This window comes from Piliocolobus tephrosceles, chromosome 8 (genome assembly GCF_002776525.5).
Source record: "Piliocolobus tephrosceles isolate RC106 chromosome 8, ASM277652v3, whole genome shotgun sequence".
Classification (NCBI taxonomy): Eukaryota; Metazoa; Chordata; class Mammalia; order Primates; family Cercopithecidae; genus Piliocolobus; species Piliocolobus tephrosceles.
Window position 1 is genome coordinate 127,006,889 of NC_045441.1, and position 16,219 is coordinate 127,023,107.

The 16,219-nt window shown below is 43.7% G+C and overlaps 1 protein-coding gene across 1 annotated transcript in view; it reads right to left on the minus strand.

Annotated features, from left to right (window-relative positions):
• The window catches only part of CREB3L2 (cAMP responsive element binding protein 3 like 2), a 129,666-nt gene that overhangs the window by 11,537 nt on the left and 101,910 nt on the right, over window positions 1-16,219 (minus strand). Inside the window, exon 8 of the mRNA XM_023190040.2 lies at window positions 14,515-14,583. Within this exon, the coding sequence (XP_023045808.1) occupies window positions 14,515-14,583 (69 nt within the window). The remainder of the gene's footprint in view (window positions 1-14,514; window positions 14,584-16,219) is intronic.

Below are 16,219 nucleotides of genomic sequence, written 5' to 3' on the forward strand. Positions count from 1 at the left end.
CTGGACCCTCATGCCCAGAGCCAGGGGTCCTTAAAACCATCCTTTGAAGCAGACTCTAGCCTTTCTCCAGGAAAAAGACAAGAGAGGAAGAGCAGAGGGAGAAAAAAAAAAAGGAGACATTTTATCCCTAAAATTGGACAACTGTGCCTCTCCTTAAAAGGCAAAGTTTGAGGGATAAGAACAGTCTTATATACTCTGCTCTGTGTGACATCAGCACACAGAAAGAGCAGATGGTAAAATTCTTTGCAAATTCTGAACACTGCAAGGCGTAGAAAAGGATCTGACAACACACCCTCCTGAGTTACAGCACCCGGGATGAGTTCCGTGTGAGTGGTGTAAAGAGTTGAAGCTCCTCCTTACCCTCATCCCCCACCCCCAAACCCACTGCATATGGCAAAGTGGAAAGATTTGATGAGCAGATGCTCTCTCTTGGGTCTCAAGGATTTTCAGAAAATGCGTGCTGTGATGTAACAATGTTAGACAGCCACATAAGTTCATTAGAAAACATCACCAAATCATTTATTCACAGAACACTGTGGGCTTTCGCAGATAACTTGCTTCTCATCACAGTCTACCCCCCGAATAGCATTCAGGTGCTAGAAGGACAAGCAGATTTTTCCTGGGCTTGCATCTTCACCCCCAGCTAGTACCAATGAAACAAGTTCTCCCAATTTAAGCAAATTAAAGACAGGTTGGCCACAAGAATGGTTTTGCTTTCAGCAGTTCAAATGGCTAGGAGTGGTGGGTGAATTGGAGCAACCCTCAGCACATGGAGTAGAAGCTTTCTAGACTCAAAACACCTTTGCAGGCCGGGCGCGTGGCTCACGCCTGTAATCCCAGCACTTTGGGAGGCCGAAGTGGCCAGATCACGAGGTCAGGAGTTCGAGACCAGCCTGGCCAACATAGTGAAACCCCATCTCTACTAAAAATACAAAAAATTAGCTGGGCACGGTGGCGGGCGTCTATAATCCCAGTTACTCGGAAGGCTGAGGCAGGAGAATCACTTGAATTCAGCAGGCAAGAGGCTGCAGTGAGCTGGGATTGCACCATGGCACTCCAGCCCAGGCAACAGTGCGAGACTCCATCTCCAAAACAAAACAAAACAAAACAAAAACAAAACTCCTATGCGGTTCCATCTACATGACATTTTTCTCAGGTATAGTGATTTTAATTTAAGCAACAAAAAGATCATTCATTCTATGAGCTAATATCACTAAATTAAGTTCCATTTAATGTGAAGATCTTTTTTTGTACTTAATCGTACATTTTTGTTCATTTCTGGTTATACAGAAGTATGATTGAATGTAGTTTAGACCTGGTTTATATTTAAATGTATTCAGGCACAATTTTTGTTTTTTGTTTTTTTCTGGAGATAAAGTCTTGCTCTGTCACACAGGCTGGAGTGCAGTGGTGCGATCACAGCTCACTGCAGCCTCAACCTCCTGGGCTCTAGCAATCCTCCTGCCTCAGCCTCCTGAGTAGCTGGGGGGGAATACAGGCCTGAGTCATCATGCCCAGCTAAGTTTTTTTTATTTTTTATTTTTTGTAGAGACAGGTCTCTCACTTTGTTGCCCAGCTCGTCTGGAACTTCTGAGCTCAAAAGATCCTCTCACCTCTGCCTCCCAAAGTGCTGGAATTACAGGCATGAGCCACTTGCGTCCAGCACCATTTTCTTTAAAAGCATTTTGTATGTTTACTTAATGCTGAGAAATACTCAACAGCATAATTACTTTAAATTCTACTTAAAGAAAGTTTGCAACTAAATGGTTCTATGATGCAGCGCCTTTCTTTCTTCATGAAGCGTTTTCTCTGTTCTTCCAGGACTTCCCCAGAAAATTCCCTTTCTACCCAACAGCACAGCTGCCTTTTCCTTCTGCACAGCCACTTCCTGAGTGTGCATTCATTCTCACAGTGAGATTTCACTGGTCAGAGCATATATTTGACTGTCTACCACCTGTAATGCCAGCCCCAAAGCCCTTGCTGGGCGCTCCCTGCTGATATTTCTTCAAGTCCTTGGGCAAATTTACAGGTAAGCCCACAGATAAGACCACACGGCACAAACCCTTTCCTCTTATTGCTGATCACTCTCCATCGTAGGAGTGGGTCTCTCCTTCCTGCTAAGCTATGAAAAGCGGTCTTCTGTTCCCTTGGCCTGCTCAAGAGCTCCTTCTTTAAGTGATGGCTGCCACTTTTCCTGGCACCTCAGTTTTCCACTGGGCACTCCTGCTGCCTGTAAGCTGGTGGCCTCAAGGTGCTGAAGTTTAGCTATGCTCTGGGCATGAGTGGGTAACGTCTCTCCATCCAGGCGTCAGTCAGTACGTTTCCAGATGGTACCAAGGCATGTTACTTTTGCTCTAAAGTCTTAAGCTGTTCTGAAAGGGGAATGACCACTCCATTTTTCACCAGCAATCCCTGTTGACCTGCAGCCAGCCCATACTTCCTCCCTACCCATCCCCTACCCCTTGCCTGGTCCTTAGAGCATGAATAGCTTTAAAAAAAATCCACACGATACTTGGAATCAGTCCTGCCTTCCAATTTCTGGTTGAGATCTCTGGGCCTGGTACCCCTTCCCCTAGGAAGAATAGTCTCCCAGGAGGCTCCCCAGTGCCTCCTGAAAACAGACTTGCGGCAGGCCAGATATATCCAAAGCCCCCTGAAAGAATATCTTAGGCTCAAATTGGAATCCCCCTTTTCCCAGTTACAGGTGTAAAGTGCTACAAGTTGGGAAGAAGGACCCTTTAAGAAGGGCTGGAGACAGCAGGGAGGGCTGGTGTTTCCTGACTGCACAGCACTTTGGTTGGCATTCATGGGCATTCGCAGACACATCCTTTCCCAACTCCAGATGATTATATTCTGAATCCACTGCAAATGAAAATGGTTGTTTAATAGTCCCTGATTTCTAACAGTTTATAATCTAACTCTTTAAGATGAGCAAACATGTAGTTTAAAATACACGTTTTTAGTTTGAAATGTTGGTGGAAAGTGCGACAGTGACTAATAATGTACTGTTTGCCATTGCTTCTCCTACTGGTGCTGGAGAAAGTAAACGGAACTGATGGTGGAAATGACAACACGCACAAGTCCCCGTCAATCAGCAACACTGAGGCATTTCATGCAGTCATCCCCAAAATCCAAACAGACTTCGATGATCCAATAAAGTTCGGGTAATTCATACACATCCATACAACAGAAACACTCCTTTTCATCATAAAAAAAAAAAAAAAGAACAATAACAGAGTACTGAGTGCCTACTACTTGAGTTCCAGGAACTACATACACTCAAATATTAAGCAATCATCTCAAAGTCATGTAACTAATAAGTAGAGGACTTAAGATGTAAACCAAAACCTATCTGACCCCATAGCTTGTGTACATTCCAACGTGGTAAAGCATGGCACCCTAATCAATAACCTACTCAAATTAATAATAAAGCATATCTTAGTTAAGTAGATTTTTCTTAACTCCAGTGACATTATATTGACACCAGCCCAACTGGGAGATATGTCCACCATTAAATATGAAAATATTACTATTAAAAGAGACTAAGCCTTAGATGGAAGAGCCACAATAAAACCCATTCCAACGGCAAGAAGATGCATACTAACAAAATTTCAGTAACAATGACACAAAACCCATCAAGGCAAATGACTATTGTGTGGTATTTTCTCTGGGTACACCAAAGATAAAATGCAGATAATAGATAAAAGAATCAAGGGTACTCCTTGCCTAGTTAAGGTGTCAGGAAGACAAGCCTGGGCTTTATTTAGAAAAATGGAAATATAAAACCTGTCCCTCTGTCAAACACCAAAAAAGCTGATGAGATGGCTTTAGAATTGCTAAGCTGATGCATATATATCAAAACAGGAGGATTGGCTCCAAAGCAAAGACACCTCAGTTTCAATCAGAGGACGACTGCTATGTGCCTTTAATCAAGTTAAGTTCTAAGCTTGGGCAGCTACTCAGATGAATTCCCTTGACCACATCAGCTAATGAGAGTATGCCCCCTCCCAGGGTAACTCCGGGTTTGCTGAAGCAAATACATCTTTGGAGGGTGCTTGCTGTCTCTTTTCACTGATGACAGATGAGGCCAGCCCTTTTTATGGGAAAGCCTGTGACCTCATAACTGATGTTGGTTTGAGATGATGTGGCACTTTCTCTGATGTCACTGAAACAGATGTCATTGCCTGTGGCAATGGGAGCTTGGATGACAACCCCCACCCTACTTACATGAAGGGCTGGGTGGAGAAAAGGCAGCCAGCAGATGAAATGGAAAAGTTATTTTTAAACTACAGCTATAAAAAGTCAACCGCAGGACAGATCCAATGGTGCCTACAAAGCTCAGTATACACTTCCTCTTTATTATTGTATTTTAAATCATCAGTGATCATGCCTAATTATGGCCTTAATGAATTCTTGGGCTTCCGGGAACAAAATCTTAATTTAGAGAAAGGAATACTCTTAGCATACGTTTATCTGGGCCAACAGATTTTTCACAACTTGTTAAATTGGAGTGTCCAACACTTGATTGAAAATGTGGATTTTGTCCTGTGGTGAGATGTAAAAATAAACTCAGTGGCTATCCTCATGCAGTTCCTTGCAAAAGAGCAGTCGAAAGCAGCTGCCAGCCTTGCCCCAAATAAACCATCACCCTATATCTTGGGAGGCATCAAAAGAAATTGGGCAAAACATTCAGAAGCATCCAAGAGTGGGAGACGCAATCTTACAATAACTGGGAAATGCATCAACAGTCTCATGTTTTCTTTGTCTCTGGTTTAATTTTGCTTTTTGTGTGTGTTTCCTTATTTACAAAAGAAAGAATGAGGACAGTCATACAGGTATTGAATGTTGGACTTTGAACATTCAGGAACCTAATTTCCCACTGGAGTCAGAAACCAGGACCAGGAAAAAAAACCAAAAAGTGGTGGTTCCCAATTATTTGCTGTGTTGGGAGCTTCAACTCAGGCCCTCTCTGTAGACATACTTTCATCAAATCTTGTAACACATCTTACAAATGGAACTCTCTGAGAAGTGGTGTGTGCAGGTGCACATATGTGTGTGTAAACTATTCCCTGGGTAAATCACCTGCCTTCTGAGATGCAGGAACTTTTTCACAGCCTTATGGAAGCACCTAGAGCAGTAACTTCCCAATTCCAAATCATGAACCATTCATGGGTTTGTGAAATCAATTGGGTTGTGACTGGTATATGTTTTTAATGAAATGGAATCAAATAGAATACACAATATCAGAGGGCACTACATGCCGTAAAGAACTATCAATTTGTGCAGTATTCATATGAGTGAGGTGTATGATGTACACACACATGTTCATGTGGTGTGTCTGGTGTGCCTTTGACATTGCATAAACTAAAATAATTGTACCATCCAAAAAGCTTGAGTGTCACTTATCTAGAGCACACAATAAAAAACAAACAAACACACAAACACAGAACTTGGCCAGGCGTGGTGGCTCATGCCTGTAATCCCAGAACTTTGGGAGGCTGAGATGAACGGATCACTTGAGGTCAGGAGTTCGAGACCAGCCTGACCAACATGGCAAAATCCCATCTCTACTAAAATACAAAAATTAGCCAGGTGTGGTGGTGTCTCCCAGCTACCTGGGAGCCTGAGGAACAAGAATCACTTGAACCCGGAAGGCGGAGGTTGCAGTGGGCCAAGATGACGCCACTGCACTCCAGCCTGAGTGACAGAGGGAGACTCCACCTCAAAAAAAAACAAAACTCAAGCGACGATCAGGTGGCCTAATGATGGAAGAGGTGAGCATCCATGTCCTTCTGAGGCAAAATTCCCCCTGAATCTCTTCCCACGCCGCCTGAGTCACATGTAGAGTTAGTGCCTGGGAGGTTCTGAGGTGAGGAGGGGGTGTCCAACAGCTGAAACCTCTACCTCAAAGTGGGTGGACGGCAGGGAGGTGGCTGGATACAATGTTAATAATTACAAGTTACACACATTTCATAAGGATATTTAAGGAAAATCATGAACAATCTCAAAGACTTTTAAATACTAAAGTGTGTCATACACAAAAGACAACCATATCAGCTCAAACTCCTAAACCTTTGAGTAAATACCTATGTTTACGGCCTTTTACTTAAGTTTTGAAGTTGTTCATGGGGCTCTGGCCTAAAAGAAAAAAGGGGGGATATAAATTTTCTCCTTTTTCTTCCTGTGTTAACTGCTACATTACAAGAGCTTCTTGATTTTGCAGGAAGCAGAGGGCATTTCTGAAATGCTAAATTTCCTACCGACCCAGGAACAAACACTGGCCAAGGAACAAAACCTGAGGCTGTGGAATTTTGAACTTTACACTAAATTACACTAAAACGCCTTTCTCGTCTCTCCGGGGAACATTGTTTAGTGCCTAATAATCCTTTGAAGTTTGAAATATTTCCACATGAAAAGAAAGTTCATACTCTTCACACAACCAGAAGTTAGAGATAATGGAGAAACGAAACGTGAATTAAAACCAAGGTAAAAGTGTACAGTAGAATAACTTGGGTCATTTATCAGTCCTCAAATAGCTTCTCTGTGTGCAGCTGGGGGTGGGTTCAGCCAGTTATTGTCAGTCTAAGAGAGAAGAGATGAACCCACGCACAGAAAACCATAATAGTGTGTAGGGAACAAATACACAAAATTAGTGCAAACAGACACAGCTGTGTGGGCTAAACAAACAGACCAGGAGAGCCAGAAACCAGTCAAAGCCCAGTAAACTTGGCTGGAAAGACCTTTAACAGGAACCATATAGAGATTTTCAAGAACAAGAAAAGTAGAGTTAGAGAGAAAGACTATAGCTAAGAGGAAAATCAAAGAGAAAGATTAAAGAATTCTTACTTCTGATAACAATAGAGATAAATGTCAGGCAAGCATGTCCGTTACTTCTGTGAGGTCTGAGGAAAGTGTACAAATGAAGTCCCCATGCCACACATCTTAAGGTTTCTCTTTGCCTTACTCCAAGCCAAACAACCCAACACCTGCTCCTTCCAGCTCCCTCTATGGCCGGGTTTGAACTAGAATTCTTGGACTTCCCAGGGCTGCTTGCCAAAATGTGGTAGTATAAGCAGAATTAGCCCAGGCCTCAGCCTGCTCCACTCCATTGGAGAGAGACAGTCTCTTGAGTCTTCTTGTGTTCCTATACATTCTGCTGGAGATGCCAAGACAGAAAGGCTCTCACTGCTCTTTTATGATAGGCCACCTCTCAAGGTTGTTATGAAGCTGGTAACCTGGACAGATGAGGTAATGTCTCTCTCTGGGCAAGAAGCAGGCTTATTGCTTGCTTGCTATAAAAGCAGTGGATTCTCCAAGCTCAGGCTTCCTTAACTGTGACACAATCCCCACTGAGAGCACAGCATCCACCCAGATCTGTCCTGGCACCTGGGGGCAAGGAGAACTGATACATATATGCTTATGCTCACACTGCCTGCTGAGCAATAGAGTCCTTTGTCTCTGACCCAGGAATCTCATGTCTTCTACAAATAAGGCTAAATTGAATCCCAGAGCTGACATATTGTGAAGGATGTCATGCACACACCAGTCCTGGTTCAAACTCCATATGCAGCCCTCACAAAGAGCTGTCTCTGTCTACCCCATTGGCTTCATTGGTGCCCGCTGGTCACCAGGTTTGCCCTTCAGAGAACAGATTTGGGGCAGAAGTCCACATCGGCCCTGGAAATGAGCTAAGAACTTTGGACAGGGAATTCCAAGATCCTAGGTAGTAGGGCAAGTTCTAGAGCGCTAGGGTGAGAGCTCCAGACGGACGTATCCCTTTAGTCCTGCCAACTACGCATCCCCTGGAGGGGGACATGGCTAAAGGACAGCCAGCACAGGGCCCTCCGGAACACTGAGTCCAAATCAAGGGCCCTCGTGTCCAGGTCTAAAGTTGGCTCTTGCTGGGGCAAGGTCCTTGAAGGAGCAAGAGGCACAGCAGCAAGAGAAACCAAAGTAAGGGTCAGTTCAAAAGTTAAGTGACCAAGTTCTCACCCCCTTTTAGCTCTAAATGTTTAGATGACTTTAACCCCACCAGGCCTCAGTTTCTCCTTCTGTAAAATACAGTGATGAGCAGTTCAATACAATGATGTCTAAGGTGTATCTCAAGTCTAAGCTCCTACGATTCTACCAATCCATGCTCAAGGAGAGAGGCTGCAGCTCACAGCCCTGAAGAAGCCTGAGAACAAAATGAGTAAGAAATGGAGCAAACTGAGCCACAAACGCCTACAACTGATGGGCTGGCCAGTGTATGTGCATCACTCGTGCAGAAGAAAACTATACCAGTGGGAAAAAATGACAAGATTTCTCAGGGATGAGACCAGGGTGGGGCCATCCAGACAGCTTGCAGCTTAGAGAGGTGCATTCACTTAGAAAAGCCAGAAGGATTCTCTAGCAGCCACACACTGCCCAGACACTGGCAAGTGAAAATGTATTTCTCGATGGAGCACAGGAAGGAGGGCCCCCTGGGGAACCATCTCACTCCCATCTTACACATTTCCTGATAGCATGCAATTAGCCGATCACCTCGGCAAAGCAAGTGTGAAGGTGCTTTCACAGCACTTCAGCTCTGTTCTGAGAGGCTCCCAGAGAAAAACTGAAGGAAGATGAGGAGGACTTCCTCATCTCTCCCAGCCCCGTCCTCTTCCAGTTTCCATGGCTCAGATAAAAGGTCTTTTCACCTAGAAATCAGTAATAAGCTAGGTGGCTGCTGCTGAGTCCAGTACAAAAAAAAAAAAAATAAGAAGAAAGAAAGAAAAACTAACTCAGGATTGACTCATAATCCGAGCACAAATTTTCATCTGGGTAGATGGGAAAGTCCCCTGTGGGGTATTGTATAGGCGTGGAAAAAAAGTAAAGAGGTATCATTTTCTTCCATTTGGTCAGTGATGAAACAGCCACTCCCCTTCCCTGCCATGCCGCATGAAACAATGGCCCCCAAGGCCTCTCCACCCCCTATTTCTGGTGACCCAGGATCCTGTTCACTTATCAAAGTTGTTCTACTTCCGTTCAGCTGCCTCTGAAGGATGATAATATGAGAAGCACCAACAGGAACACACACACAGGTGTGCATTCCCCAGCCCAGCCCTGCACACAGCTCAAACACCGGTCACCTGCATGGGGCGATGTGAGTAAAGGGGTCTCGACGTCTTCCCTTGCCCAGTGCCCCCATCACCAGTTCCCCATGGCTGGCTCTAGGGCAGGGCATTGCCAATGCTTACATCAGTCATTTTGGTTAGCGTGGTGTTCTCTGAGTACCACAGAGGCCCTTGGCAGAAAACAAAGAGAAAGGGGGAAGAGCAGTCAGAGGAACTCTAGGTCCATTCTCCCTGTTTGAGTGAGGCAGCCCTGCTTCTATTTACTTCCCTCTCAAGCCAAAATACATTAAAAGCTACTGATTTTGTTCATCTGTTTGTTTTGAGATGGAGTTTTGCTCTTGTTGCCCAGGCTAGAGTGCAATGGCGCAATCTCGGCTCACCGCTACCTCCGCCTCCCAGGTTCAAGTGATTCTCCCGCCTCAGCCTCCTGAGTAGCTGGGATTACAGGCACACGCCACTATGCCCAGCTAATTTTATATCTTTAGTAGATACGGGGTTTCTCCATGTTGATCAGGCTGCTCTCAAACTCCCAACCTCAGGTGATCCACCAGCCACGGCCTCCCAAAATGCTGGGATTATAGGCGTGAGCCACCGCGCCCAGCCTTAAAAGCTACTGGTCTTATATATTATGACCTTAGGAGGTCCCTGCTACAGTGATCTGTGGGAAGATCACAGATGAATCCATTGCCAGCCATTACTACCATAAAAGTTTTGTCTATGAGGAGACATGAGTCTTGAAGAGGTAGAGAAATGGGAGAAGAAGCCAAACGGAGCCACTGCGCTCCTAGAGTCAACGGAAGGCACAGAGTATGGGGAAGGAGGCCAAGGGGAAGAGGAACATCAAACACTTGTCCTGCTTTGTAAGTAAAATAAGCCAGACAAAGACAAATACTGTATGGTATCACTTACACCTAAAAAAAAAAAATTAAGTCAAACTCACAGAAACAAGAGAATAGAAAGGTGGTCACCAGGGGCTAGGAGTGGGAGAACTGGTCAAAGAGTACAAACGTTCAGTTATAAGGTAAATACATTCTGAGGATCTACTGTACAGCATGGTGACTAGAATTTAAAATGCCATATCATATACTTGAAATGTGCTAAGAGAGTAGCTCTTAAGCATTTGCACCAAAAAGAAAAAAAAAAGGTAACTATGTGAAGTGATGGATGTGTTAATTAGCCTGACTGTGATAATCATTTCACAATATACACATACATCAAATCGTTACATTGTATACTGTAAAAATATGTAATTTTGTCAGTTATACCTTAATAACGCTGACAACACATAAACAAACAAAAAACTTTCCCTGCTTTAACAGGTGGCTAAACTAGCCCTGGTCACATTTAGTAACAGCAGCCTGTCAGGGAAGGCTAAAGATCCCAAAAGCATGAAGCAGATTATTATTATTATTATTATTATTATTATTATTATTATTATTATTATCATTATTATTATTATTATTATTTGAGGTGGAGTCTTGCTCTGTCACCCAGACTGGAGTGCAATGGCACAATCTCAGCTCACTGCAACCTCTGCCTCCCAGGTTCAAGCGATTCTCCTGCCTCGGTCTCCCGAGTAGCTGGGATTATAGGCATCTGCCACCATGCCTGGATAATTTTTGTATTTTTAGTAAAGATGGGGTTTCACCATGTTGGTCAGGTGATCTCTGACCAACAGGTGATCCACCTGCCTCGGCCTCCCAAACTGCTGGGATTACAGTGGTGAGACACTGCACCTGACCAAGGTAGATTATTTTTAATGGTGAGTCAAAGATCCTGTAGAAATGTATGAGAATATGTCCAGTGTTTTGTTATGTGGAAATAGTTCTTAATAAAGAAGTATGCACAATATAAATACATACACATAAAATATTCCAAAACGTAAAGATAGTTCTAAGTGAAAGGATTCTATTTTTTTTTACATTATTTTTACAAGGAGCACATATTATGTATGCATCTTCCTTAAGTCTGAAACATATGATAAACAAGTAAAACTATATCAAACTAAGAAGCTTCTGCACAACAACAACAAAAAACAATTAACAAAATGAAAAGGCACCCCATGGATTGGGAGAAAATGTTTGCAAACCATATAAACCATGAGGGGTTAATATTAAAAATATATAAGGAATTCATACAACTCAACAGCAAAAACAAAAACAAAAACAAAGCCCAATTTTTAAAAATTGGCAAAGAACTTGAATAGACACGTCTCTAAAGAAAACATAAAAATGGTCAACTGGCATATGAAAAGGTGCTCACTGACACTAGTCATCAGAGAAACACAAATCAAAACCCTACATGATATCACTTCACATCTGTTAGTACAATCATTATAAAAAAAAAAAAAAAGGCGTGACAAGTGTTGGAAAGGGTGTGGAGAAAAGGGAACCCTTCCACGCCGTTGGTGGTAATGTAAATCAGTAAAACCATTATGAAAAACAGTGTAGAGATTCCTCAAAATATTAAAAATAGAACTGGTATATAAGCCAGCAATCCCTCTGCTGGTGTATACCCAAAGACAATGAAATCAGCATCTTATAGTTACCTGTGCACCCATGTTCATTAATGATGAAGAGTCTTGCTTTACAAAAATATTCTGCTAATAACTGGAGGAGAAATGATAGAATTCTATAAGGCTACTTTCAAACCCCTAATGTACTGATCTCTCTAGTCAATAAGTGTACATTGTGGAGAACCAAATAAGCAAATTTTATGTTCCTTCTGATGGAGGCATGTAGTGGAAACTACGACGAATTCTTACCGAAAACTGAAACCAAATAAAGTAGAGTCTGCAGTGGGCGTAGGACTGCGCTAACAGACACCACAAGGATATTACAGGTAAACTAAGACCACGGAAGGCTCGATAGGACAACTGACTCGGCCTTTACTAGATAACAGCAAAGACATTCAAGAGAACTTACAGACAAAAAGATACAATGGACATATCAAACAGTTTGAACACATGGACCTTATTTGGATATCTGACTCAAACAAGCAAACAAAACTGAAAATGTGCAAGGAGGGAGGAAAGAAGGGAGGGGGGAAAGAAGGGAGGAAGGAAAGAGAAAGGAAAGGAAAGGAAGGAAGGGAAGGAAGAAACTAAGAAAAAGAAGAAAAAAGAAAGAAAAAGAAAAAAGAGAAAGAAAGGGAAGAGAAAGAAAAGGGAAAGAAGGAAGGAAGGAAGGAAGGAAGGAAGGAAGGAAGGAAGGAAGGAAGGAAGGAAGGAAGGAAGGGAGGAAGGAACAAGCAGCACAGTCCACCTGCAGAGGAGAGGAGAGACTTCCCAGGCAAGGTGGTGGATCGGTCCTTCTCCCTCACACAGCCCGACTTTGCCCCCAGCACATCCCCGCTGTACCTCTGCTGCCCCCATGTGGCCGAGGGAAGGCCTGACACTGAACCTGTAGAGGACGAAACCTGAACACGAACTCCAAGGAGGTCTTTGACAAATTGCTCTTCCCTTTTCACGAATTCCTGGCCAGGATTTGTCCCACCCACTCAGGAACCTGGGGCTGCTGCGGGAGCAAGTGCCAGGATGGGTGCCGGATTATCTGCTCAGAATGCTAAAAACTTGGATACAGACGCTGGCTGGGCAGGATCCAGAGAACCAGAGCCGCCTCAGGCAATCCCCCCAGGGGAGAGGAAGCGGAGATAAAAAGAGAGGAAGCCCCAGGAGACTAAGGGCCAAAGGCAAGCAGTGAAACCAGCTCCCTGGCCTCCTGAGATCAAGGTAATGCCACGCTGAGTTGGTGGCGCTTACTCCCTTTGGGCAGTCTGAACTGTCCCTGACTGCTCTCTGAGCACACGTTCCCAGAAACGCAGAGAAAATTTCAGGGGGATCCCACTGATGGTAGTTTTAGCTTATGTCTATATTAGCCAGATTTTTGAGCAACAAACCATAAAGAATCAGGAAATGGGAATTAAATTCATTTGTTATTATCAAATAACATGCAAAGAGATTTAAACTGATCCCTTAATATTTGCACAACTGTTACTGGGCATTAATGCTGACCCTTAATCTGATTAAATTTTTGTTTACCCAGTAAGTTCATTTTTCTCTGCTTAATTTGTTGGATCTCTAACACTCAGGGTGACAGGAGTCTCTGACTAAGAAATAATTGTCACAGCACAGGTACGTATCACGTGTGCACATGAACACATACATTCTGGAGGAAACTCCCCAAAAGCCAGTTTCTTAACCCTGCACTTTCACCCGTTTCTCTTGCATATGACCCAGACATAAACCTCCATAGACTCGTCCTATACTGAGACTCCAGAGCCAGACCACCTGGGTTCAAATGCAGCTTTAGCATTTACTGTGTGACCTTGGACAAATCACCTAAACTTTCTGAGTTTCAGTCACCTCCTCTGTATAGTGAGGATGATAATAATGGCACCTCATAGGGCTAAATGAGTTCATAGCTGTAAAGTGCTTAAAACAGCACTTGGCACAGTAAGTGCTAGAGGAACTTATCAACTTGGTACCATTATAATTTTTGTAAAATGGGTTTGAAATGCAATTAATTAACAAACTAGTTACTTTTTAAAAACAAATTTAAAAAACAATTCTCAGCTGAGCACAGTGGCTCTGACCTGTAATCCCAGCATTTTGGGAGGCCAAGGGGGGCAGATCATGAGGTCAGGAGATTGAGACCATCCTGGCCAACATGGTGAAACCCCATCTCTACTAAAAAGAAATACAAAAATTAGCCAGGCGTGGTGGCACATGCCCGTAGTCCCGGCTGCTTGGGAGGCCGAGGCAGGAGAATCGCTTGAACCTGGGAGGCAGAGCTTGCAGTGAGCCGAAATCATGCCACTGCACTCTGGCCTGGGTGACAGAGTGAGACTCCATCTCAAAAAAAAGAAAAAAAAATCAATGATTTTCTCTTTTTTTAAACTAGTAAGTATCATTTGCTACTAAAATTGGATTATAATGAAGTGGCCAGTGCCTCCTTGTTCACCTCTAAATTTTGATGTCATTTTCAGGAGAATCAGGCTTGTTGATCTTATTCTCCTCCAAGCCCCTTTTTTAACCCCCTAGTAATAGTCCTTGTCATGATCACCTTCTTCTTCAATGCTATATCATTTAGGAAAAGTAAAAAATATGCATGTATGTGTACATGTGTGTGCATGTGTATGCATATGAGAGTATGTCCATGTGTATTGAGGATGTGAATATGACAGCATGTGTGCACATGTTTGTGTGTGTGCGAGAGTAGCACGTGTGCAAGCATGTGTGCATATGTGTGTGTAGCAGGAGTAGGTGGGTAGAGTTTGGCCATGCTGAGCATCTCAGCACATCTGCACTTTCACTGTGACCTCCTCTACTTTTCTTCTATCCCTGGTTCTGGATTCTATCCTCTTCCTTCCCCACCTTCCATTTGGCAGCACAATCAGCTCTCAGTCCAGTGACACTTACCTGTTAGTGTTCTCTAGAACCTCCACCTTCTTCCGAAGCTCCAAGTTCTCAGTTGAACAAGACTCCACTCTACAAAGGAGAGAGAAAGAAGAAAATTATTATCCATAGAGCAAACACTAAGCCAGGAGCTAGGGTAGGTGGGGATGAGGAAAATGAGGGTTGGGGGGATCTGCTACTCCATGGAAGTGTGGGAAAGTATGGAAAGAAGGATGAAGAGACTTAAGAAAAAAAAAATAATAGGCCGGGCGTGGTGGCTCACGCCTATAATCCCAGCACTTTGGGAGGCTGAGGCAGGCGGATCACGAGGTCAGGAGATCGAGACCATCCCGGCTAACATGGTGAAACCCCGTCTCTACTAAAAATACAGAAATTAGCTGGGAATGGTGGCATGCCCAGCTACTCAGGAGGCTAAGGCAGGAGAATCACTTGAACCTGGGAGTTGGAGGTTGCAGTGAGGCAAGATAGCCACTGCACTCCAGCCTGGTGACAGAGAGAGACAAGAAAGAAAGGAAAGAAAGAGGAAGGAAGGAAGGGAGGGAGGGAGGGAGGGAGGGAGGGAGGGAAAGGTAAGAGAGAGAGAGAGAGATAAAGAAAGAAAGAAGAAAAGAAAAGAAAGGAGCTGGGGCCAGGCATAGTGGCTCATGCCTGTAATCCCAGCACTATGGGAGGTTGAGGCAGGTAGATCACTTGAGGTCAGGAGCTCAAGACCAGCCTGGCCAACATGGTAAAACCCCATCTCTACTAAAAATGCAAAAATTAGCTGGGCATGGTGGTATGTGCCTGTAATCCCAGCTACCTGGAAGGCTGAAGCAGAAGAATCACTTGAACCTGGGAGGCAGGTTGCAGTGAGCCAAGATCATGCCACTGCACTCCAGCCTGGGCCAAAGAGTGAGACTCCATCTCAAAAAAAAAAAAAAAAAAAAGAGGGAGCTGAGTGACAAGTGCCTGAATAATGAAAGATGAATAGAGACGGTATAAAATATGACCCTCTTTTAGGGTGTTACAACCCTCTTTCCTCTCACCTCCTCCCTAGTGTTCTCAATACCCATCATACTTCTCCCTCTATACTACAATAATCTGGATACTCGCGGCTACACTCTTACCAGGACTGATAAGAAGTGAAGAGACTTAAGCAAAGGGCAGGACAAGAGGGAGGACAAGAGGGAGGACAAGAGCCCAGGGCAAGGAATCCCGGTGCTGGGGCACACATGCCCAAAAGAGACAGTAAAGAAATTTTCATAGAAACATCTTAACCCTGGATGCCCATAGAAAATGGGGGACAGCATGGAACTACAGTCATCCCACTGTATTCAGGGGGGATTAGTTCCAGAACTCCCCATAGATATCAAAATCTCCAATGCTCAAGTCCCTGATATACAATGGTGTAGTATTTGTATATAACCTTTACATATCCTCCAGTATATGTTAATCATCTCTAGGTTATTTATAATACCAAACACAATATAAATACTACGTAAATATGTGTTATCTTGTATTTATAGTTGTATTAATTTTTGTGGTAGTGTTTTTTATTATTATTATTGAGTTGTTTGGTTTTGGTTTTGGTTTTTTGAGACAGAGTCTCACTCTATCATCAAGGCTAGAGTGCAGTGGCACAGTCACAGCTCACTGCAGCCTCAACTTCCTGGGCTCAAGTGATTCTCCCCTCTCAGCCTCCTCAGTAGCTGGGACCACAGATGTGCGC